The sequence below is a fragment of the Ochlerotatus camptorhynchus genome, unplaced genomic scaffold, assembly GCF_037179485.1.
Source record: "Ochlerotatus camptorhynchus isolate MF236.1 unplaced genomic scaffold, CSIRO-AGI_Acam_v1.1 ptg000313l, whole genome shotgun sequence".
In the NCBI taxonomy this organism is placed as follows: domain Eukaryota; kingdom Metazoa; phylum Arthropoda; class Insecta; order Diptera; family Culicidae; genus Ochlerotatus; species Ochlerotatus camptorhynchus.
In genome coordinates this window covers 2,316,707-2,342,451 of record NW_027040801.1, presented here as the reverse complement: position 1 = coordinate 2,342,451, position 25,745 = coordinate 2,316,707, and the positions used below count along the sequence as shown (strand labels likewise).

Below are 25,745 nucleotides of genomic sequence, written 5' to 3'. Positions count from 1 at the left end.
TTTATATCGATTCAAGCTGAAAATCACCCGATAATGAGAAGACAAGATTTTTGTAGATTCTACGAATTCATGACATTAACTTTATTAGCTATACAATTATTACATGAACATGACGTCTTTGTAACTGCAATTCGATGGCTTTTCCATCATGCTAAATTATACACGACCGGTGAGATCAACTCAGAAAGAGAGGCACTTTTACTCAGATTAAAGAGAATTTTCTAAAAACGTATGTTACTGAGTGACCTGCGTTTTTAGAAATATCTCGTTTATCCGAATAAAATGACTCTGTCTCTCTGAGTTGGTCCCATCGGCCGTGTATGGCGAACCCTCGTTCCTGACTTATACATGCATTCGGAAATGTCGTAATGGTAAATTTAACCTACATTGAGTGTCTTCATCGAATTATATATCACTAGCGGATTACCCAGACCCTCGTTCAGTCGCTCTATGTTTCGGTCAGTTGGGAAACAAACCGACTTAAATCCAAGATCTTTTCGCCTCTAAACAGTTGTGAACCGGATGAAATATTTACACACAACACAACCCTTCTACTTTCGGTAACCAATGAAGGTCAAACATAAGTGAGTACCGTAAAGAACAATAAGCGTACATGGAACGCACGTTCCATCACTTTCCGAACCGCTGCTCGCATTTGGCAAATCTGTACAAACAGCTAAGGAAATGACTAACTTTCACATCTCCCACACTAGACGCTTCCAGCGGTAGGAATTCCGTCAGCCGAATCTGCCACGGAAGCATCCCATAGGTGGAGCAAATCGAGCCAAAATAGACGGCCAACTCTGGATCCGGGATGTGATGGAACTGATTCTGCAGTCTTTGTTCGACCAGTTCGACGGTGATGGCCGATGGGGAGGATACGGAACCGGTCCGAATTTGATTGCTGATTGTCCTTGCGGTCGCGGCCAGCTGGCGTTTACCATCGTCCGGAGAGAAGAAACTAACCACTACCCGTCGTCGGTAGCCATTCCGCGGGGGCAGCAAACCACTGGCCGTTTTCAACTGGGTTGTCCATACTATCTGCTCGCTTTCGCCCCGAGGCTGCTGGCTAACGTAGTTTAACATTTCATGGTGGTTTTGCTTCAATGTTCCTAAAAATCAAATTTCAAGCTATAAATTACAATAATTAATCACAAGTTCTATTTAGGCCACTTCAATTGAACACAGTGACACGTGATAGTGAAGAATGGGAAAAGATGCGATAAGAGAGCAACACAAAAATAACAAACTATCGCCCCCTTCTTACCTCGATGATCGTAGAAGCTTACGTGTCCAACACCGGCCGCCATGGACCAGAAGATGAACTTGGCCAACTGTTTGTATTCCGGTTCCTCCGGACCCAGTATCACAACCAGATGCGAAGGTATCTTTTCCAATCCCCGTACGTGGTACTCAATTGCATCATTCTCGCAGCGCAGTTGAGTGGAGTTCCGACATCCTACTGGAGTCGAATTCTGTGGTTCATTTAGGAAAATCTTCCGCTGATAGGTGCTGAGCTTCCATCGAATCCAGCTGCACAGCAGAAGCAACTGTTGAAGGATGCTGTAGAGCAGATGTACCAACGATAGAACAAGTCTCGCCGGTTGATTGCTGCTGGGTTGCACTTTTGTCGACATGATGGATGTTTGTTTTGCGCTGGCACCGTAGGACTGTTAAATCGAACTCCGGCTTTGTATTGGTACTTTGGGTCAAAAGCAATCCATAGTTGGAAGAGTTTTACTTGCAATCACTTTGGTAAGGACAGATTTTGCATCGAGTTTCCTCCGACGACGATTTTGGTTGAAAATGGACTTTTTCTGCCCTTTCGTTTACGAAAACGTCACCGCTGCTGACAAGGTGCAATTGCTGTCAAAATCAGAGACCGAGACAGATTAAAAAAAATATATGAGCAGAGTTGCCAAAACACTTAAAATTAAAACATACACATTAATAGTACACTCAGAAAAAAATTAAACTAAGACCTAACGGGGCTAAGGCTATCGTAATAAAATTGTTATGGTTATTTTGATCAACGACGTGTTCGGGGTATCATCCAAACCATTTGTGGAATAGTTCTATTATTTGGGTTATCGTTCGTTTATGGTAATTTTTTATTAGGGCAACCGATAGAAACTAACGATTTTAAATTGGCTCACTACTTGACTATCCTATTGCTCCCAAAAAAATCGATTAACATATCCCATTCTAGTCGAAATGCTACACGCTATTTCAAAACTACCCAAATTTGGGTACAATCCACTCAGATCAGTAAAAACTGAACCTACCCAAAAATGGGTAAACTGTGTTGGGAGAGAAAAGTGACAAATTAACAACATTGACATGAATCCGATCGACGTTGTTCATTTGTCAACTTGTCACTCCCAACACAGTTTACCCATTTTTGGGTAGGTTCAGTTTTGACCGATCTGGGTGGATTCTACCCAAATTTGGGTAGTTTGAAATAGCGTGTAGACTACACTATGTTTTTTTGATTAGCTTAGAGTCGGTGTATAATGAGTCACGCCAAGAGTGAAGCCAAGTCTACCTATTGAACTGTCAAACCGGCTACCTAAGTAAACAAGCATTACGATGCTATGAAAGGTCCACGAAAGGTATTGCAATTAAATATTAAATATAAACGAAGAAATGATCATATACACGCAGTGAGCATTACATTTGTCATGCGATACGTTTTGTAATGATCAGTAATGACAATTTCTACTATTTTTCTTTAAGATAATTCGACAAAATCACTGATATAATGATTTACTACAGCCGTTAATTTTTTTCCTCGCTAGAAGTCATTTGAAGTTGATGCAGAAGTCCTCTGTTGCCAAGTTAAAAGAAAGGGAATCTTTCGAAAACCGTGATGCGAGTTCAACTGTTTTTCTCTTGGCGTGACTCATTATACACCGACTCTAGGTAAAACTATATTGCTATATTTTTTCCTCGATTTTTTCTTCTCAAACCCTGGTCGGTGGCAATAGTTTCAACGTCCCAGGTTTCAACTATATTAAGGGCAAAATTTGCAATCAATTTGTGGGACCGTGCTTAGGCTGCTGCTGGTTAGAACCTCAATAGAATTGACAATTAGAAACAGTTCCGTTCCGTATGTCTCCTGGTATGTCTTTTTTTTTGCAGGACATCTTTATATTCTTAAGTAGGGGAATTTACGTATTCTCGTCAATCTAAGCAGCGTCCGAACTTCTATTAGCGATTTCTCAGCGTCACACACATATATGACAGGTTTGTTTGTTGACATTTATCTGCTGCTTGCTGTTCTACCAATTCCAATCGCCAGAATTGATCAAAACGGGTTGAACATGTTTTTACAACGCTCCAAACTTCTCAGGTGAGTGTGACTATAGTTTATATATTGTCGGCAGTCTCTTTTTCTTCGGCACCCTTTCCATTTGAACTGAGTGTTAACCAGCTGTTCTATTATCGGCAACTCGAAATCAGCCGTATTTTGTAGTGTGTATATTTCATTTAAAGAAAAATATGGCGGAACAGGATTGCACAGTAATAAAAATGTAATCAGATTGAAGCTGAAAAGGTAAGGAATCGGCTTAATACATTCAGCGAAGAGTTTTGATGGGAAAATACAGTGAAATTAACGTTTCAATTTCGGTTGCCGAAAACAGTCAATGGGTGCCGAAGCCATAATTTACCCTAACTGTTCCTCCTGATGCTGCTGCTTTCGTGGATTCTAACCGGGTAAGTAGTTTTCGTCTTCTTGGGATTGGAGGTTTTCCAGATCCAGAATGTTTCTCTTTACCAACAGGACGGTACGACAGTTTTTTCTATTATTTTTTTTTTCAAAACAACAAAATAACAATCCGAATGTAAACATTATTTGCCGTGGAGCTCACAGTGGTGTCAGAATTGATTAAAACATTTTTTTATCATGGGTGTTTGTGGGTGTTTAAAATGTGTTTCTGTGGGTGTTAGCACAAAGTGGCAGAGTGACTTATCCCCTGGTAACCACACACACTATTTATTTGACTCATAAATTTCATGTGTGCTTCTGGGTCCTGGCATTTACTTTTGCTGATATCTCTGCAAAATATCTGTTTGTTAGCTGATATCTCAGCAAAATGTTATTTGTTCCCGCATAAACAATAACCATTAGAGGAGCCTAACCACCAATTCGGGATATCATCTCAACTTTATGTGGTATGGTCGTACCATCTATGAAATTGTTAGTGTATGGTACCCGTTTATTAGGGTTAGCTGAGTCTCGGCAATCCAGCTTTCCATGCTCGGTAATGGCGGCCTGTTTGTATGAATAAATGTATCCTTCACTGTGCTTTTTGACACTAACTGGAGGGCGTATTTTGTTTCATTTTCTTCTGTTCCTGGGAGAGAGAAAAGGAGGGGTCAAAATTCGAACCTCCAGATAGCACAGGGAAGGATACATTTATTCATACAAACAGGCCGCCATTACTGAGAATGGAAAGCTGGATTGTTTTACTGAATCTCAGCAAAATAAATTGCAGAACTACTCGGCTGTTGGAATCTCGGCGAAAAAATTTAAGTGTGTATATGTTTGAATTAAAGTCAAAAGCATGTTTATTTAAACAATATAGAATTTTGGTAAAGGATTTTTAGCGTGTCCTCTGCCTTTTTTTCCTTCTTGTTTACATTCGGAAAAAATTGCCCCAGCTTTGCCGATCAACTGAAAACGGCCCGCAACAAAACCAAAGTCATGGATCCGGAAACCCACCTAGGTAAGTGTCTTAAGGGGGATTTCCGGTTCAATTGACCTAAACTTTGGATTTTTTTCCAGGGAACTGGTAAGAGTTAGAGACCTGAGTTTTTTGTCAAATCTTTATTCATTCTTGCTTTACAACTGGGAATTTTTTCAAGTCCAAAAATCCAATATGGCGTCCAATATGGCGGCTGCCCGGTGGGTACTTCCCAAAACTGCGAGCAGCCTAGAGGTCGCAAATCGTCACCTAGAAAGAAAATCGGCTCAGTTTCTTGAAGAGTTTAGTTCAGAGAATGGAATGAACTAGAATCTTTGAAAAATCTCAAAATTTGACAAAATGGCGGTAACTAGGTAAATGACTTTTCAAAGATTCTAGTTCATTCCATTCTCTGAACTAAACTCTTCAAGAAACTGAGCCGATTTTCTTTCTAGGTGACGATTTGCGACCTCTAGGCTGCTCGCAGTTTTGGGAAGTACCCGCCGGGCAGCCGCCATTTTGGATTTTTGGACCTGAAAAAAATCCCAGTTGTAGAGCAAGAATGAATAAAGATTTGCCAAAAAACTCAGGTATCTAACTCTTACCAGTTCCCTGGAAAAAAAAAAATCCAAAGTTTAGGTCAATTGAACCGGAAATCCCCCTTAACAAAGTTCAAGATAAAACAGGAGGAACCCCACAGTACCGACGTCACTCTGTCGTTTCTGATGCCGATCCCTGTATCATCCTCCTCCACAACTGACGTCGAAAGAAAAACGAAAACCGAAATGGATTTTGAGTCTCTTCCGGATACTCCAGCCCCCACCCCTCCTCCAACACCGAACGTAGAAAGAGGCCGGTATGAGGACCAGCGTTAGAAACGACAAAACGACGCTAATATCACAAAGTTTCACTGGTTTTACCGAACTGGACATTGCGGACACTCACACGGAACCAAATTTAGTTCATTTAAATCAAAAATATATAGGGGAAATGGCTCAAATATTGGCCTATGGATCTAAGATTGGATCCATCGCTAAAAATCTGCTATTTATCAATTGTATCCAGATGAACGCGTCAGTGAGACGGTACTAATGGATATTTTTGGATGCTATTGAAAATTTAGTCGATTGCTGAATTTATGTATGGGCCCAAATTAGGGACACTTAGGCCGACATTACATACATTTTCCCTATGTTTATTAAATAAAAATATGAATAGTTTAAAGTAAAGTAAAATCATGGTTTCAACAAAAATATGTATGTTTGAATTAAATTAAAAAGCATGTTTATTTCAACCCGGGGGCAACTTGACAACTCCAGTACCGTGGACCCCCGGTAATATCATAGAGGTAACTCTAATAGTACGTTCAGACTACAGAGTTATAACATGTTATAGCGCTATCTTGATGGTGGTTTCTGTGTTGCAATTATTTGACAACCGTTATAACATGTTATAACTCTCCAGTCTGTACAGCGTTTAATGCCTTGTTCAGACTACAGAGTTATAACATGTTATAGGGCTATCTTGATGGTGGTTTCTGTGTTGCAATAATTTGACAACCGTTATAACATGTTATAACCATAGAGGTAACTCTAAGACCACTGGGTCCCGAAGAAAATCATTATTATTTTTGGCTCACTCAGTACCAGAACAACGGTCCCAAGCAGTCCCAAGCTATTTCACTCATCCCTGCATGTTCTGCATGAATCCACACACCCCTGATGTTATCTGTCAAACTTTCATAGCGAATCAAAACAAACATAGTGTAGTAAAAGAATTTCAACTAGAATAGGGTACGTTAATCGTTTGCTTGGGACCAATAGGCTACTAAAGTGGTGAACCAATTTAAAATCGTTAGTTTCGTATTGATTGTTGTTATAACTCTCCAGTCTGTACAGCGTTTAAGACAAGTAGGTCCCAAAGAAACGTGCTCAACTTTTTGGCTCACCTCTGGTACTATCTTCGGTCCCAAGCTTGTCGAATCACCCCTCGAAACATAGGAAAAACCAATAACCCCTCATTTTATCTGTCAAACTTTCATAGCGAATCAAAACAAACATTGCGTAGTACTAGAATTTCGACTAGAATAGGGTACGTTAATCGTTTGCTTGGGGACCAATAGGCTACTAAAGTAGTGAGCCAATTTAAATTCGTTAGTTTCGTATTGATTGTTGGTAATATGACCGGTTTTAATCTGAACACTTTTTAATTTGAACCCCGCTTATCTGCACGACGTGCAAACTAAAAACTGCCTAAACGTCATTTTGCACATGGAACGGAGTAAAGCGAAATGGAACATTGCAAAACGGAACGCAGAATCAACAAAACAGCAAATAAGGCAACCAGAAACACGCTGATAGGGTTACTAGAAGTTCAAATTAAAAATGAACCCCGTTAATATGAATAAGGTGTCGTTCAGATTAGCGGGGGTCCACGGTATATTGCCAGTGTACTCCGTCAATTTGGTGCTGGTGGTTCTGTCAAACTCACAAGTTTCAGAAGGTTTATCTGAATAGGGCAGATGGAGATGAGTGGAGATGAGAATTCGTTCCAAATTGATTAGGTAGCTTTCTAGAAACAAGTTCATCTGCACAATAGACGAGTGCACGGATGGATTTGAGTTCACTCACTCGTCAAAAAGTGACACAACAGCGGGGCCCTATTTACTAAAAATGAACACATGAATAATACTTGCGTAACATTTGACACAGGCCTATCAACTTTTGAACACAAAACTTGTTAAGCCCTTTTCGTGCGAACCGAATACGCCCACGCAAACTAACCAATAGTGGCTTGGTTTGCGTGGGCCCTGATTTGAAGCGATTGAGCCTTGGAAGAAAACAAACAACGAAAAATTTGCTCTTCCAGCAAATTTAGACAGTTTCTTATGGGAATTTTCGGTGGAGTGAAATGATAGTACAAAGTCCGCCATGTTTCACGCACAGTCTGACGTTTGCTTATGGATTTTCTCATAGGAGTAAAGAGCTACAGAGCCGCCGTCAGCGCCAATTGATCAAAAAACGTAAAAATTAATGGCAGTGGTGCCAGAATTCATGCAAACATTAGCTTTTCATGAGACGGACGCGTGTTTGAAGTGTGTCGAAGTGTGTTTTTGTGGGTGTTAGCACAAGGTGGCAGAGTGACTTACCCCCTGTGAGCTTGAGCTTGAGCTTGATTGACCGCCCACGGTTGCTACTCTGTTATTGCCAGATCAGCTGTAATTACACAGAGAACCAATAGACGATGCTTGGGACTAGCAATCATCCTCAATGTGTAAAAACTGGTGATCTTAAATTAGGCAATACCAGCGCCGGCCACGCCCGAACACAGGTCAAGAAAGGAATGGGTAGGATTGTGTTGACATGACACTCGCTTTGATGGAAGCCGAGAACACCTCTGCACTTCCACGAGGAATCACTGGGATGTTGGATAAGAGGGTTGGGTTTGCAGCAGGGTTCGTTTTGGTAAACGATAAGCTGAATTGATGTCCTAACGATCATATAACGCGAAGGAGCTTGGGACTAAACCCACGGTCTTCTGCTCAGTAAGCAAAAACGTTTGCCACTAGGCAGACGAGCACCTTTTTAATCACCGAGTTGCTGTTATTACCATGTAGTCATATTAACAAATAAAACGATTGACGAATCTTGAATGTGGATGGGACTGAGATTAGACTCATGGTGTTCTGCTCAGTAAGCAAAAACGGTTGCTCTAAGGCCACCGAGCCCCTCATATCACATAATACCGTTGCTCAAATTTTTGTATCCATTCAAAACTGGAACCAACGACAACAACGAGTTTCGCAAAATACACGATACACAAGCGATTTTACCATAAATCTCTTTGATATGTAAGGACCTGGGACCGCGTTTTCCTGCTCAGTAAGCAGGCCACTGTAACCGACGATCTCTCAAATCCGAAAACTAAAAACTACGAAAAAGTACTTAGGCCTTCATTAAGTTTCACTTTCACGCGACGTTCAATGTTTCAATTAGCTCTTTACGTATTGTTCAGGCTATAAATAGGCTCTTTTCAAAAGTTACGCGAGAAATACGCACAATCGTCGCCTACCTCGCAAAACTGGTTCCAAACGACAACAAAGGCATAAGCAACGATGGATTGTTGAACTTTGCTGGCTGGTGTAGTGCTGCTGAAAAAAGATAAGACTATTATTTTGGTTAGTGATCGTTTGGATTTGGGTCACCCCACGTTGTGTTTAGGTTAGTATAAATAAATAATACTATATAGTCATATAAATCACCACAGCTCATTATCTTCAGCGTTATCGGCGTTTCTGGATCTTTAGTTGCCTCTGTGATATACTTACTTGCGGCATACTATTTTGGGAGTGTATATGAGCGTGTACCATGTACGGTAGCTCATCTCTCATCGTGATGGTGGGACATAGTAGACAAATTAGAGAGAAAACAAGGAGGTATTAGTATTAGTTATATGTAAACAAACAAAACAAAAGAAGATAAGAGGAAAGAAGAGCAGACAAATAAAAAAGGGATGAAGTAGATAACAAATAAAAGAAACGTAGGCAGATTATTAGAAAAGGCATTATCCGAGACTCAGCAATCAAATGTCACTCCCGCCGAGATCTCAGCGAAACCCCCTCCCCACCGAGACCCGCACAGCCGAGCTCGGTAAAAAAATTAAGTGTGTAGATAGATTAGTAGGAAAATATATAAAACTACTTTATGACTCAAAGTGCAATGAATGAGCGTTAGTTTCGGGATCATTTCAGAGTTATGTTAGTTTTGATCCGTAATCAGCCCTGCTGACCCTCGTGCTGACCCCTCCAACATTAGTTGCTGAGTGTTCACTCGGCTGTCGACAAAAGCAGGCCACTCTCGATGTGTGCTACTCGATCGTCTGTTTTCTCGGCAGCAACCATTGTGTGGTCCTCCTCATTGTTCTTCATCAGCAGTTCTTTCGGTCGATGCGTCGTCGACTTTGGAAAGCAACCGTTTAGTGATGACTGTGTGAGTGCTGACCACGTTTTGCGTCCATTGCTGCAATGGACGCGCTCTGACCCTCGTTGGCGTACAACAATTTGCCATACAATGAAAAAACTGGAAGCGGCTCCAGTTCTGATGGAGGAGGCTTTTTGGATAGCGGAAGATAAAGTGTTTATTGTGTTGTACCTTTTGACTATAGTTTTAAGATGTATTATATAGTGACCAAGAATCCTCGGCTCTGTAAAGTTAATTCGGTTGAGCCTTATCAAATAAATTAATAAACAACGAAATTAGTTGCTGGCAGTGGTTGTTAGATAATGCGGCACTGTAACTACTACTATTTTAGAGGTATGATTCGTCAAGTTTATACAACTCAATGTTTCAATTGAGCCAAACTATCTATCTTACAATTACAAAAGCAAACCTAAACTTACAATTATATGCAAATGCAAAATGAAACTTGACCAATCATCGTCAATCCCCTTATTACAGGGCAGGGTCTGACGATTTGAATCTAATTTAATTTTGATCAGTGAACGGGCACCATATGGTACATTTTCTCAACATGAACCTATCATTTCCAGCCTATCTGAACTATTTAATAAATGGAAGCCATAACATGGGTTACGCTCCCCCCTCCGCATCCTGTCTCTGTCTTATCTCAAATACAAAATGCCAATGGTATGAATGTATCTATATATATTGGTCAGGCTTCAGAATCGTCCAGTGGGCAGTGCGCTCTACACTCCAAGTTACCTTTTTTCAAATTTACCGCAAATTTGATATTTTACCCATTGAGTGTTGATTAGTCACAATGAAACATTGTGACAGAAGTTCAGGTTACTAGTGTATTAAATAATCTAGGTCCTATTTAGGATTATATCTGAAAAATCCGAATCTGGTCAACGCCCACCCTAAACCTAAACCTGTTCTAATCCACCTGAAATGACTAACGAATGGAAGACTTTGACTACCCAGCCATGCAATAGCCTCATTCCGTGCCTTATGGCAACTTGATGATTCTATTGCGCTCATCTTCTGGCACCACCCAGAGGAGACTTGGTCCTGTACCCAATGCTTAACTTATCTCCATTCCACTCAGCTACTCGCAATTTCTTGTGATATAGTGGGCGGAATATTATTATATGAGACAATTCAATGCAGACGTCTTTCCAAATTTGGCAGATCGACAGGTAATCGGTGAGTTACCACGATAGTTGCTATTCAACAACTCGACAACGTCCCATCGTCAACGCCTGCTATGAGAATTTCCCATTGCAGACGCCAACGAAATGACGTCATCGAGCTATCGATCAACTACCCTGGTTATCGCCTGGTACCTTATAGCACGATGCTAGGAGGCGAACCGGAAGAATCGATGAGCTACCTCCCCCGCAGAGTGACTTACCCCCTGTGTGAAGGATAATCAAACTCAAGAGCAAAAAATAACTATTGAAACCAAAGAATTATTATTGCCATTCGGAAAGGTTGCCCCTATCCGATGATGTTGTTGTTTTGCATGAGCGTACTTTGGTTCGCGTGTAAAGGGCCTTAGAAATTTTGTTTACAAATGCTTTTGTGCCGTTATCAAATGTTATGCCTGATATAAGAAGATGAATCTGGGTCAATTTGTATGGATTTGTTTCATTTCACCTCTAAAATCTTAAATAAGCTCTTTTCATATGGCATTCTTGTCTGTTGTTTGACATCCACACATACACAGAAAAAAAAGATGTTGAATATTACATCCAAACTGCTGCAACCAGGTCATTCCATCGGTTGTGTGATATAACGTTGTACGATGTACATCGATTTTGCGAACAAAATGACATCCATCGATGTAATATCATGTAATATTGTATCTGCTTTTTGCTTTTTACATCATTATTTCATACATCAGCTTGAATTACATTGATCGATATTACATTTTTTTGCTGTGTATAGCGAATTCGTTTATTATTCAGTTCCAACCTGGATATCCCCGGGTATCAAGATTGGGTCTGCTTGTTTTCTGGCAAACGTCAGTTTGCTCGTTTGTTTTTAAAACCTAGCTCAGGTTGAGGTTCACACTGACAAAAAGTTCGGTTTCGCACTGGGTTGGAACTGGTGTTAACCCCGATAGTAGGTAAACGAATTCACTAATAGTGAAACAAAAATTTGGTTTTCCACAGAGAAATACCATTGCGACTGTGAAGGATAAAATAATCACTTTGTTAACGTCGTGTGGCTACTATTTGCGACTGGGTACGTGAAACTAAGGTTAGTTTTTTTTTTTAATTTTAAATATGAAAAGCATGTTTAAAATGAACATATTTATTTTTGATCACATATAGTTGTCAAATAAAAATAAAAATATTCACGTTTATTTTCAACACGAATATTTTTAAAATAAACGTAACATTATTTTTATTTAAAACAATAATATCACATGACTTCAAACATGGAATACGTTTGGAATAAACCTTGTTTAATTTTTGTGGCCAGAACAAACTGAGTTCACGTTTAAATTTACCTCAAATATTTTTGTTTCAACGATAAATTTTTATGCGTGAACGAGCACTGATCTTGCGAGATATTTTTTTCACTGGGTCCATACCAGCAGTCAGTGTATTTATGCCCCTCGTTTGGGCAACAGCGAAAGCGGATTAAACGTCAGTGCCCATTGCTATTTTCGGAATCGTCGGTAATGCAGACATGCTGCAGCTCCATTGCAGTTATGGGGTTCTAAAACAACAAGTTCATTACTTGTGACAATTATTTGCTCTAATAGTTAGAAAATTGTTGCAGCATCCTACCTCAAACCGCCGTAATTCCCATTTAAAACAGTATATTCGATAAACCAATTCCGTTTGGGAGCAAGTTTCGAGTTTTTATAGGAACAACCTGAAACTTTTGAACCCCATCGCATAAAAAACATTGCTCCGGCTTGGAAGGGATCTACACATATGTGGGGGATAAACTGAAAGAAAACGCATGCCAGTTACCATTAAATTCAAGGCCGGTTTGTTTGCTGGTTCCTCCGCCGCCACCCCCCAAGGTACACAAGCACACAGCATATCGAAGCTTGAAACGAACGACCAAATCCAAACAAGCACAAGAACCGAACCGTCGAAGCTCGCAGCGCGAGGAGTGGTGGGTAGAGCGCTTTTTTACCTTTCTCGTTGTTTTTTTTTTCAATTTAATTTTATTGTGGTGTTTCTCGCTCGCGACCAACCAGCCATTATTTTGCCGTTCGTCCGAAAGCAGTTCAACGCCGCGTTTCTACCAATTTTTCCGCAGAACATTGGGCGAAATTGTTTTGCCCGGAGGCCAGCGCAGCAGTGAATGAGTTTGTTTGAAAACATAAAAATCCGACGCACACGAAAACATCGAATTGGTGTTTTGGATTGTCCTCAGCTCGTTCGGTGATTTGGTGTTTTTACTTTTTCGATAATCCGGTTATATAATACGGATTAAAAGTGTTCAGAGAAAACCAAAATCGAACAGTGCAAATTCAATCGCTCCCTCCCCGCCGCGCCATGTCCACGGGAACACGGCAATTGAAAATTTCGGAAATGGTTGCAAACAAAAATGGCAGCCCGCCAGAAATTAACATATCGCGTACCTGCTTGCCTTGATGGTTGCTTGCTTGCTTCTCGCTCCATCCGCAGCACCGTGAGGGAATAAAATGCGTTGTAGCGTTTCCAAAACACGAGGTTTGACGTCGTCGACGGCGGCTGGGAGTTGCTGCGGCGAGGGATGGCTATGCTACGAGTTGCTTCCAGTGTTGCATTCCACCGGGGGGTCGAATAGGGGTCAGGCATTTTTAAAGGGCTTTGACGGGCTGGCAGACATCAGCTCCAGTGGCGCAATTGGTTAGCGCACGGTACTTATAGAGCAGTAACTGTGAGATGAGCAATGCCGGGGTTGTGAGTTCGAGCCTCACCTGGAGCAATCTTTTTTTAGATAATACGCGAGGTGCCAACCTACAACAATTGTAGGGTTCCCGGTATAATAGGGACGGCTCTTCGGAAATATGCTCCGAATTTAGATTAAATGAAAATGTTAATCAAAATTATCCAATTAAATTAGAAACAAACGATTTTCCTTTTGGAATGGACAAACGACTTTTACTACACATACACTACTGACATAGTACATTTAGATAATTTTAAGCTACAGTGGTAGTTTTCTGCGCCGAGCTGGTGCTCGGTTGACTAATCAAACTGACGGCGTTCTTCAGGACCTGGCTTCGAACGAAATCGGCGGTCGTCGCCTGCAGGTTAGCATTGGCTCCAAAGTTACACTTGATATAACCGTACAGATTGGCTCCATTCAACGAGAGAGCAATCATGACCAGTAGCTGCAAGAAACCATACATACATTAGAAACCATATTCTGCCCAAAAACCCACCAAACTGTCCCCTTACCATCCACTTGAACTTGAATCCGAACAGTGCCACCACGAAGAACAGTCCCCACAAGACAGGACAGACGACCAACGCTGTCCAAAAGATCCGTGCCTCGTGTGGATTCACCCTGGACTCGTAACCGCTTTCACCCTTCTTTGATTCGAACACCCAATGAGATCGACCATCGTCGTCTACGTAGTTCCACCAGCGCATCCCCACCAGCAGTCGGCCACTCAGATTCTTCACCAGATAGAAATCCGCCGACAGCCAAAACACCACCAGCAGGAAACACTTGATGAACGAATCGTTGAACAGACCCCAGAAAAGGTACGTCGCGATAGCGGCTCCGCGGAAAAATATGTGAAAGAAGGTCACATACGGGTGGCTGAAATGAAAAGCATAATATTTAGTCCAAAAAACACTCAATCAAAACTATCACTAGGGAAATACCTCAATTGCTTAGGCGTACCATTCGGGTTGAGTTCCTCTTCGTCACCAAAGGGTACGGTGTCGTCCAGGAGCGGTACCTGCAGATAATCGATAAAATGTGTTTTCAATTCAATGTTGATTCAATTCAACGTCGAAAGTATATACCCACCGTGGCGGACGACATCGTGCACTACTGTTTTCGGTAGAAAACTTTAAAATTGATTGTAATTAATCACGTACCAAAGGGATCCACATCACAAAGTTTTTTTTTATCGTTTTTGTTTTGACGTGAAGATGGACGTACGAAGTAAACAAAAAGGGTAGGGTGTGTTGCATCAAACATCCAACTTGCGCGATTCAAAAAATTGAGCACGGTCACTGAGAATCACTCAGAGAGAGAATCACTTCTACTCAGAGATATGGAGACATTTCTACACTCAAAAATATTACAAAACGATTATAGATTAAATTTTATGCATATTATGGTTTTTCAAAATTTATACATTGGTTCGATTAAAATTTTCGTCAAAATTATACTAAGTTCGAATAACGGAGTGGAATTCGATCAGTATTTACTAAAATGACAGGAAAAAGAACATCTGGATTCCCTTAGGAGTTTCGTGCTGGTGAAGAGCTTTGTCCCGGCGGATTTCTACTGCGCCTGTGATCTGCTGGGCAGCATCGAAATTGTAAGTATTTTTTTAAATAATATTCATAAAAAATAAACTAATTGAAAAAGCTTCCTGAGACAATTTTTATTTTTATTTGAAAACAATAATATTTACCATAAATTAAATAAAGAAGCGAAAAATACATTCTCTCGAATAAACCGTACCTATTCACTAATAAAATTCTAAACTTACAGTTTATTTGGTTAGTATACATACTTTTTATAAAATATTCAAAACATTATTTTTATATGTGTAAACATAAATTTCATAATCAACCCCTTATCTGTTATAAGATAGCCCATAACTGTTATATGAATGACATATTTTATTTATATGTGTGCTACCATAACAATTATGTTTCGCATCTTATAGTTGAATGTTATTTATGTGTTTTCACACATAATTTTGATATTTGAGCGCTGAGTGGTGCTAACTGCTAACTGATTGGTGCAAGGCAAACGTGAGAAGGTCCATAGAAATTATTTGTTTGAAATAACATTATTTTGTGATTTTTTCCGTAGGGATACGGCGAGGTATACGTCCAGGAGGAGCAAGCGCAGGAGAAAAACGTGCAGTAAGAAGACGTAGAGGCTCACAGCGGCGAAGTATACGCTAGACCCTCTGAGGCACGTTTGACAGACACGGGAGGACTCAACCGGAAAACGCCTCCACGCGAAAAATCCCTATGGAATTACCCATGTACCACATATGAAGTAACAAAAAATCACTTTAAATGCATGTATCTTTATTATTTTATTATATATATTTGTAAATATGTTTTGTACATATAAAGTTAATGTACTTGATACGTAAACATTATTGTGTGTACCATGACTTTCATTTGAAAAAGACACATAATATTTATTTTCAACCGAGAAAATAATTGTTATAAACCTCACACATAAATTTTATTAGCCAAAGCAAATGAAATTCATTTATTTTAGAACATTGATTTTATATGCGGGAAACCAAATAATTTTTATGTTCCCAAACAATTTGAAATCTAATTGCAAAAAAATATGTGGTTTCATACATAAATGGTATACGGAAATTCTCCTCGGTGTGCATTGTAAGAAATCATTTTTATACTAAGTTGAGCTCGTTTCTTCGGGACCTTCTGGTCTTAGAGTTACCTCTATGGTTATAACATGTTATAGCGCTATCTTGATGGTGGTCTCTGTGTTGCAATTATTTGACAACCGTTATAACATGTTATAACTCTATAATTTGAACAAGGCATTACGAGTTACCTCTATGGCATTACCCCCTGATCTGAGTGTATTTCAATCATTCTACACACAAAGAACAAAAATTGTTGTAATAAAAATAATTCACTTTCAAATTGAAAATTCCTCAAACTTCATTGTTTCAAGAACAAATATTTTCAAAACGAAAACTATTTTTTTGGTTTGAAAGTTTTTCGTTCACTTATGACTCGTAATGAAAATGTCGGATAATGAAATGAAAATTGGTTTACTGTCAAAAATACCTCTAAACACCAACACTTTTGGCAGCACTGAAATTTTGCCGCTAAATTTGAAGATAAAACATGCAAAACAAAACAGAAGCAGCAGCAGTAGTGTTATATCAATCCACTTCCCAAACATAGATTCTGCCCGTCCCTAAAATTGGCTTCCGGTTTTAGATTTCCGTGAATGGTTTTGAAATGTTGGATCAAATCAAATAGGCCCTACTCGACGATCCAGTTAGTGTTTTTTTTTTAAATTTTTAAATAACCTTTATAAATGCTTTCGCTGTTTACAGTATTACCTCAAAACGACCCAAAATGAACGTTTCTTGGTTTGCACCATCTGCTGGCCAAAGTTGGCCTGGAACCGTTCATATTATCCCAAGATACCACGATCGAGTGCCGCACCGATTGAACTTTAGCAATCAATTACTGCCAAAATAAATGCGAAGCCCGAGGCCTTTGCCGGATTCGTTTCCCAGATTTAACTGTTCCTCGGACAGTTTAAATGTGCATCATATTTACTGTAGATGTAATCTATTTTCTCAATGATTTTGAATTATAGACCCTTCAACATGTTCACAGGTTACAAAGATTATCAATCTTCAAGGAAACCAGGGAGCTGGCCTGGAGACTACTGGCAGAGATAAAAGCAATGCTTACAGTGTGCCAAAGCCATGATATCTAACGATCCAAAACCGTTAATACATACTGTCTGAGTTCATCAGTTCATCACGAGCCATGATTTGATATCATAATAAAAATAATATATATAATATAGAATAATAAAAAAAACTCTACATGTCATACTGACAATGCTGGTATTTAAAATGAAAATATTTTAATTGTTCAATTCAAAGTGAAAAAGATCGTTTCAATTAGACCACACTTTCATGATAAAAATTTGCTTTGAATTTAAAATAATCCACTTTTTATTCCAACACTGCCGTGCTTTTGTTTTGACAGAAGTACAATTCGTTTTGAAAGTTTGAACTTTTAAAAGTAGGGAGTGGTTAACTTTTGAATTGATAGTAGGCGAAATTTTATTTTAAATTCTAAAGACTTTCTACCAAAAAGAACCAACGCAAACTTTTAATTCTACCAATGGTTTTTCTAAATTTTATTAACGATTATTTTTTGTGTGTACGTGAGATCGTCGTTTTCTCACAAGTGAGTCAATAACATTGAGCTTTCTGACGTTTATAATACGCACACTTGAGTAATCCCATTTTCAAGTGCGAAGTTTGTTATAGTTCGTTCAGACTACAGAGTTATAACATAGAGGTAACTCTAAGACCACTGGGTCCCGAAGAAAATCATTATTATTTTTGGCTCACTCAGTACCAGAACAACGGTCCCAAGCAGTCCCAAGCTATTTCACTCACCCCTGCATTTTCTGCATGAATCCACACACCCCTGATGTTATCTGTTAAACTTTCATAGCTAATCAAAACAAACATAGTGTAGTAATAGAATTTCAACTAGAATAGGGTACGTTAATCGTTTGCTTGGGACCAATAGGCTACTAAAGTGGTGAGCCAATTTAAAATCGTTAGTTTCGTATTGATTGTTGTTATAACTCTCCAGTCTGGACAGCGTTTTATCAACCGGTGAACACTCGTGTTTATTTTAGTTACCGTGTGGACGTAATTTGTGATGAGTCCCGGTCCCTTTCAAATTGTATCATTATTTATGTACGGTCCATATATTTGAAATGACGTTTCACATTCATCTAGTGATGGCCGATTTTCATTCGAATTATCGATTAATCGGTTAACGAACCGAAAAGTAAAATATTTGTAATCGGCTATATCATGCCGATATAAGCATTAACTTCTCCAGAGGATCATCACCGATCGTTTCAAACATGTGCTGCACTCTCATTGATGGAAATATGGCAGCACAGCGACCAAAAAAAATCGATTAGTTGTTAATCGAGTAATTAAAAAATTAAACACCTCTGATTTTGGTTTGTTTGTTTTGATAAAAATGAGCGCAAAATTTCATCTCTGTCGAGGGGGCAGCAAAACCCGAGGCAAAACCACAAAATTACCTTGAATACGGGGGGTATTCATTTGATGAAAGGGTCCGTTAAAGAGGACACTAAAATAGAAAGTTTTTCTTCCGACAGTTTCATCTTAGTATTCATCTTTGGTTTTATCCTCACTTTCGCTCCCACCTAAAATGTTGATTTGTTATTGTTATCCTTACTTTCGGATTCGGACCATCAATACTCGCGTGCATAGAATGGCCTATAAGAGCAACCGCAAAGGCCCAAACGCAATGTGAACGGAAGCGGAACGGAAACGAAAAGTTTGACAGTTGTCACAAATGACATCAAGATGCCTAACCGAAGTCGATTTGATTCTAACTAGTTTTCAATCCGACAAGTAGGCTTTTTTCCGCTACCGCTACCGTTCCGCTTCCGCTGTCATTGCGTTTGAGCCTTAACGGTACGCTGCTAAACTCATTTTAGCAGCCCTCATCATAGCGCAGCTACCGTATCGGGGGTTGCCATACGAGTAACTAAAATAGCAGTCGGCTTCTCGGTGAGAAGCGCGTTACCAAATTTAGCAGCGCGAGAGAAAGGTTGCTATTCGTAGAAATGTCAAAATGCTCACTACCGGTACGGACTACGGCGAGTAAATTGATAACCGCGATAGCAGTGACCGGTGTGGAGAAGAGTGACTAAACTAAAATGAGAGCGCTGTGGGCTGTTAAAATAGTCGCGCCAATGACAACGACCGTTACACACTAAGATTTTGTTTTCGTGTTCGGTAAATTTTACCGAAATCAGAACAGCTGAACGTTCGGTAAAACTTTGACCTTCATTTCAAAGGCTATTAAACATGAAAATAATTTCAAAACATGTTCAACTTTGTTTAAATAATCAAATCTTGTCATTTTAGTTGAGATTTAGTTTCAAAGTAGCTGAAAAGCAACTGAATTGAATTGCATACCCTAATAAACGTGTACCATATACTGACGATATCTTAGATGGTGCGACCATACCACATAAAATTGGGATGATATCCCGAATTGGTGGTTAGGCGCCTCTTATGGTTATTGTTTATGCGGGTAAATTTTATCGAACAGTTCAGCTGTTCAGATTTTAGTAAAAATTACCGAAGTCGGTGATAATTTCTAAGTGTGTACGGTTGCTCTAAGAAGGCTACCCAATTTTGAGTAGCCCTTTGCCGCTGAGCTGAGTCGCCTCAATTTTGAGTTGACCAGAATAAGCGTGAGTTGAATAAATAAACAGAGGAGGAACGAAAGAGATGACAGATTCACTGGGGCTCCCCTGTTTTGCACTCATTGCCATCGATCAACTGTCAGCTGATGCCAATGAATGTAAACAGATGGTGCCCAGATAATTTGCCATCTCTTTTGTTCTTCAGCTGTTTGAATGGTTCACGTAGTATGACGTCAAATCCGTCATACATTTGAACAGCGGATGAACAAAGGAGACCACAAATTCATTGGGCCTTGCATGTTTACCTCCTTGAGTGATGTTGTTGTCGCGCGAAGAGGACAACACAGTACCTGCGAATGTGTATGAATAAGAGAGATACCATCAGATGTTGCTCCCCAAAATGAAATAGCTACATTCCTGCTTCTTGTTTACAGGACAGGATAGGAACGATCACGGCGGGAGAGAATCGTCCGTCTGCTGACGGTCAGTCAGAAAAAGAGTGTCAATCGTGTCGGAGTACAGTAGGTAACTTTGCATGAGGAGTGTGTGTATACGATCCATCCATATAAAAAAAATACCTGCTACTACTACTCTGCGCTTTTTATGCCTGTGCGCGAGAAGAAAACGATGATGACAAAATTTTGCTATACCCATAATGGACGGCTGCTAATATTTTAAGTGGTGGATACTTTTCTTTATCGGATGAGGACGGTCGCCGCGAGAACGTCGTAGTTAGGATTGCAGCAACGAACGAACAGCAGTCAAACGTCGTCAGAAATCGAGTAGGGTGGTCGAGAGTGTTCGACGAACGAAGACAGCGGATATTTTCGCGACAGACACTGATCTCTTTGTTGTGTCCAATTCATATGGTGTAGGAGGAAGACTCCCTTCTGCAGCCTCAGTCGCATATAGATTGATGATGGTGGTGTGAAATCTGTGTTTCGGTTGGGAATCGGGACGGTGAATTAGCAGCAGAGTGTGAAGAAAATAGGAACGAACGGAGATGCTGTTACAGCAGTGCTCCGGGCGAGTGATTCAAGAAAAAGTGAATACACCTTTCGTGACTTTGGGGATCGTCCTTTGGCAGAAGACGTCATCGTTGATGTAATTTCCGATGGATTAATGCGTGGAATGGTGCAAATTTCGTAAATCCTACAACAGAAGAAGTTCGATTTACGTTCTGCACAGTGGGTAAAGTTTCATTCTAGAGCTGTGTGCGTACGAGTGCTGTGTTGCTGTGTGGTGAAACAGAACGAAGGATTGCGATTGCAAAGTCATAGTGAAGGAAAAAGTTCAGCGTTTCATCAATAATATTCGGATTTCATACGCTGTGTTGTTGGTGAATTGATCAGGCAAAGCTAGGTGTAATCTTCAGCTGGATTTTTTTTTAATCTTCCGTTTTGCCCAATGTGTGTGGTCGGTCAACACCATTCGAGTTTGACGAGAGCTCTGTTGCTCTTTCGCTCTCTCTCTCTCCTGCACTGAACTACTCTTGAAAAATCACTAACGTTTTGCTCTTTCTCTGCGAGCTGCTCCCCATCTGCTTATGGAAGTGTGCGTCAAAGTCGTCGGAGTGCGAGAACAACACCGGCCGACAAAATTTTATGGTAAAATTGATGAATAAAAATCAATACGTTTTTCCTGTTATAAAAGCTGGCGTACAGTTCGGAAAATGTAATGAAAATGAATATAATAAAACATTTTTTTTTGCGAATAAATATTAAAAGTTTGATGTTTTGAATAAACTCAGGTATTTTTTTACCTTTAAGTAACGAACCAGCCAGTGGCTGAAAGTCACTCTTATAAAGAAACTAACAAAATTACCGTTTTTGATTTTTCACATGCAAACATATTAAAAAAAGTAATCAATTTCATCATAAAGTTTACCGCATGGTTAATTCACATTAATTGAACATTAATGAGAAGATAGTACCAGAGTCAGAGCTGGTAAATATCATGGCCATCATGTGACAATGAGAAAACAGGTCCTCTTATCAATCGGCAGAGTAAATATATTAAGGTTTCCGCGGTACAAGCAACAATAATATCAGTAAATGAGCTAGTAATAGCGATGTTAACAACACTGTCACGTTCTGTCTTGACGAAACAATCGATGAGATTTTGAAGTAATTCTCTATCATCCTTTTCTTATCCGATGATAGTGACTGAAGTATCTCTGTAAATATCGCATTGAAAATGAGAATTGGGTTCTTTAAGGGTATGGAGGTGAATGCATATTCGTAATCTGCATTAACAATGGAACCCAAACCCAAAATTTCATCAATTTTGGTACACTGGAACCATTTTAAATAAGTACGATTACATTTGCAAAAATCACCTTATTAGCGCCCCTCAGTGTCACTTTGTATGGGAGCGAGCTGTCAGTTTGTTAGTTTAGTGTCAAACAGTGAAGTTATTATTTTGCTTTAATCTTGATTTGAAAATCGAGATGTAAGTAAGGTTCGAAAAAAATATCGCTGTGCTCAGAAAACGAAGCTCTTTCAGATGATGTATAAACAACGATACATTTTTTAAAATTAAAAAACCCAATCGTCAGCCATGACCAGAGTGATTATGAGTAGTATACAAGGGAACTCAAAAGAAAACCGGAAGGAATTCCAAGAAGCATTTCAAGACAATCTTAAGAAGATTCAAACCTTAAGATTTTCTTTGGAATTCCTTCCGATTTGCTTTTGAGTTCCCTTGCATACTACTCATAATCACAAGGGGTAAGTCACTCAGCACATTGTGCCGGAATTATATTCTACACAGCTTGGGCACATCCATCGGCACATTTTCAGCATACCTTCGACACAATCTCAAAGGCATTAGATTGTTGTAAATAAAATGGGGGCAGCAGTTCACTTATAGATCTACATACGAAATGTAGGTTCTAGAGTGGACTCAAGAGGAAGAGGCAGTTAATCAGACCTCATTAGTACCCTTAATTCAAATAATGCTGCAACTCACACAAAACAAACTAAAGAAGTCTATTAATTATCCTCTATAGTCGGTCTTCAACAATACTCCCCACCGGTTCCAACTCTTTCCGGCCGAAAGGCTAGGTTTCAGTACTTTTATTACTCCATGGATCACAAAACACCGAAATTTCGCACACCCGCCACTTCCCGCGTTATCCTCAATCCGATTTATCCTTGCGATTTCAGGCTATAACATTCAAGGTGTCAGAAGTACCGGGTTGCCGGGATGGGTATTTTACAAACAATCGCAGCTTGCTCTATGACCGCTCAATGCAATGATATGCTCAATCAGCATACTTGCGGCACACTGACAAAAAAGATGGCCTAAAATTGGTGTGCGGAGTGACCTACCCCTTGCATAATCACCATAATAGCATAGAAGTAACTCTAAGACCAGAAGGTTCCGAAGAAACGTGCTCAACTTTTTGGCTCAGCTCTGGTACTATCTTCGGTCCCAAGCTAATTCATTACCCCTTGAAACATAGGAAAATCCACGAACCCCTAATTTTGTTTGTCAAACTTTCATAGCGAATCAAAACAAACAGGGTAGTACTAGAATGAATTTCGACTGGAATGGGGTACGTTAATCGATTTGCTTGGGACCAATCCAGCTTTCCATGCTCGGTAATGGCGGCCTGTTTTGTATGAATACATGTATTCTTCACTGTGCCATCTGGAGGTTTGTATTTTGATCCCTCCCTTTCTCTCTCCCAGGAACAGAAGAAAATAAAACAATATACGCCCTCCAGTTAGCGTCAAAAAGCACAGTGAAGGATACATTTATTCATACAAACAGGCCGCCATAACCGAGCAAGGATGGCAATCGTGGCTGAGCTATGTTTGAAAACCGATCAATTTCCGGAATTGTCGAACATTGCAAATAACTTTCAAAATGTCACGTTTAACCACGATTTGAATTTAACTCGGCAATTGGGACACAGGTCAAGAAGTATTTCTCGATGATTTGTTCGAAGAGACGTATCAGCTTTTGTAAACAACGCATTTCTCGATGAACATTTCAAATGGTCCTATCTGCTTTGATCGATTCTCTTCATCGACTTTCTCTTTCGTCAATAACTCAGCTGCAAAACCTTTCCTTGTTGTATTTGACGTTTTGGACGCTAGATAAGAACCTCCTTTATCAAACTATGTGGTAGAATCAGCGCGAAATCTGTTTGCATAGCAGTGGTTATGAAAAGAGAAAGTCGATGAAGAGAATCGATCAAAGCAGATAGGACCATTTGAAATGTTCATCGAGATTTGATCGTCGATTTCGCGTAAGAAATTTTTCCCTACCTGCTATAGTGGTATTAGCAACAATCAATACGAAACTAACGATTTTAAATTGGCTCACCACTTTAGTAGCCTATTGGTCCCAAGCAAACAATTAACGTACCCTATTCTAGTTGAAATTCTATTACTACACTATGTTTGTTTTGATTCGCTATGAAAGTTTGACAGATAACATAAGGGTGTGTGGATTTATGCAGAACATGCAGGGGTGAGTGAAATAGCTTGGGACTGCTTGGGACCGTTGTTCTGGTACTGAGTGAGCCAAAAATAATAATGATTTTCTTCGGGACCCAGTGGTCTTAGAGTTACCTCTATGGTATTAGCATAGAGGTAACTCTAAGACCACTGGGTCCCGAAGAAAATCATTATTATTTTTGGCTCACTCAGTACCAGAACAACGGTCCCAAGCAGTCCCAAGCTATTTCACTCACCCCTGCATGTTCTGCATGAATCCACACACCCCTGATGTTATCTGTCAAACTTTCATAGCGAATCAAAACAAACATAGTGTAGTAATAGAATTTCAACTAGAATAGGGTACGTTAATCGTTTGCTTGGGACCAATAGGCTACTAAAGTGGTGAGCCAATTTAAAATCGTTAGTTTCGTATTGATTGTTGGTATTAGTATGCGTTGGCGAGCTATCAATTACGCCAAACCAACGATAAAATGCGTTGTTTACAAAAGCTGATATGTCCTTTCGAAAAAGTCTCCTAGAGATGAACTAGCCTAAGGCTAAAAATCTCTTAAATAAAGAAATAAAAAAAAAAAAAAAACTTTCGAAAAAGTAATAGGGATTTGTAGAATGCGGGATCGTTATCATTCAGACATGGAGGTTGATCCACTTCGGAACGCTTGCGACATCGAGGCGACGCCGCTGCCAGCAGCCAGTGATCTCGACGGGAACGACGCGCAAGGTTCAAGGTGCAAAACTCGAACGCTCCGTGGAGAGTTATTTCCTATCGATTGGTGTATTTGGATTTTAATTTCATCTAGAAATGACAAAGTTATAAGCGTTCAAAACCTTACACCTTTTCGTGACGGTCGCAATTTTGATTTTCGATTTACCCCCAGTACCTTCCCGTAAGACGTAGTGTACGTCAAAAAAAAAAGATTTTTTCTTAGTAATTTTCGTATCAAATGGTTTGTGCTATGTCAGTTTCTTACTAAATGAGTTCAAATTTTGGGAGGCTGTGGTTGTGGAACTGTGGAGCGAACATTTCAAATTTTGCATCAGTCGGGCATAGTGTATGATTCTAGTGTTCAGAGTCATAAGGGCCTAACTGCGATGATCGATTCTCTTCATCGATTTTCTCTTTTGTTAATAAGTCGGCTAGATTCACGATACGTTTAATGTTGCTTTTGCTAGCTAACTAATACGACCTTTCACTACACGTTCTGAATAGCTACGTCACCTGAAAAATAAAACTTAAAATTTTGCCGGTCACTGTAACAATAATAACAATCGCCAGTCAATCGACACAGCGACGACGAACATTCGAAGCAGTGGAAAGGAGAGAGAGAGAGAGCGAATCAGAGCGGAGAGAAACATCAGGAAGATCAAGTAGAATAACAACAAAAATAACAACAGCAGCCAGTAGTAGTTGGGGCAGAACAAAAAAAAAAAAAAACAAGAACAAAAATCAGAAGAAGAGCGCACCACAAGAA

The 25,745-nt window shown here is 39.8% G+C and overlaps 2 protein-coding genes and 1 non-coding gene across 3 annotated transcripts; 1 reads left to right on the top strand and 2 right to left on the bottom strand.

The window, feature by feature from the left end:
• Positions 1 to 98: 98 nt before the first annotated feature.
• Tango14 (transport and golgi organization 14) lies at positions 99 to 1,845 on the bottom strand. Its single transcript, XM_065229387.1, has 2 exons — positions 1,268 to 1,845; positions 99 to 1,112 (listed from the first exon to the last, which is right to left on the bottom strand). Exons 1-2 carry the CDS (start codon positions 1,635 to 1,637, stop codon positions 631 to 633), a joined length of 852 nt encoding a protein of 283 aa, XP_065085459.1. The 5' UTR covers positions 1,638 to 1,845; the 3' UTR covers positions 99 to 630.
• An 11,643-nt stretch (positions 1,846 to 13,488) lies between these two features.
• On the top strand, positions 13,489 to 13,585 carry TRNAI-UAU (transfer RNA isoleucine (anticodon UAU)). Its single transcript has 2 exons — positions 13,489 to 13,526; positions 13,550 to 13,585. It is a non-coding gene; the product is annotated as a tRNA-Ile (tRNA).
• Positions 13,586 to 13,764: 179 nt separating this feature from the next.
• LOC135707544 (uncharacterized Golgi apparatus membrane protein-like protein CG5021) lies at positions 13,765 to 14,740 on the bottom strand. Its single transcript, XM_065229386.1, has 4 exons — positions 14,642 to 14,740; positions 14,494 to 14,570; positions 14,062 to 14,428; positions 13,765 to 13,994 (listed from the first exon to the last, which is right to left on the bottom strand). Exons 1-4 carry the CDS (start codon positions 14,654 to 14,656, stop codon positions 13,803 to 13,805), a joined length of 651 nt encoding a protein of 216 aa, XP_065085458.1. The 5' UTR covers positions 14,657 to 14,740; the 3' UTR covers positions 13,765 to 13,802.
• Positions 14,741 to 25,745: the final 11,005 nt, after the last annotated feature.

What these genes read in the sequence shown, in the direction of transcription:
- Tango14 (XM_065229387.1), bottom strand. Translation starts at nt 1,637, where the DNA reads ATGTCGACAAAAGTGCAACCCAGCAGCAATCAACCGGCGAGACTTGTT. An exon ending in AAGCTTCTACGATCATCGAG is followed by an intron (nt 1,113 to 1,267) that starts GTAAGAAGGGGG and finishes TTTGATTTTTAG; the next exon opens with GAACATTGAAGCAAAACCAC.
- LOC135707544 (XM_065229386.1), bottom strand. An exon ending in GGTACGCCTAAGCAATTGAG is followed by an intron (nt 14,429 to 14,493) that starts GTATTTCCCTAG and finishes TTTTCATTTCAG; the next exon opens with CCACCCGTATGTGACCTTCT. An exon ending in GATTCAAGTTCAAGTGGATG is followed by an intron (nt 13,995 to 14,061) that starts GTAAGGGGACAG and finishes GGTTTCTTGCAG; the next exon opens with CTACTGGTCATGATTGCTCT.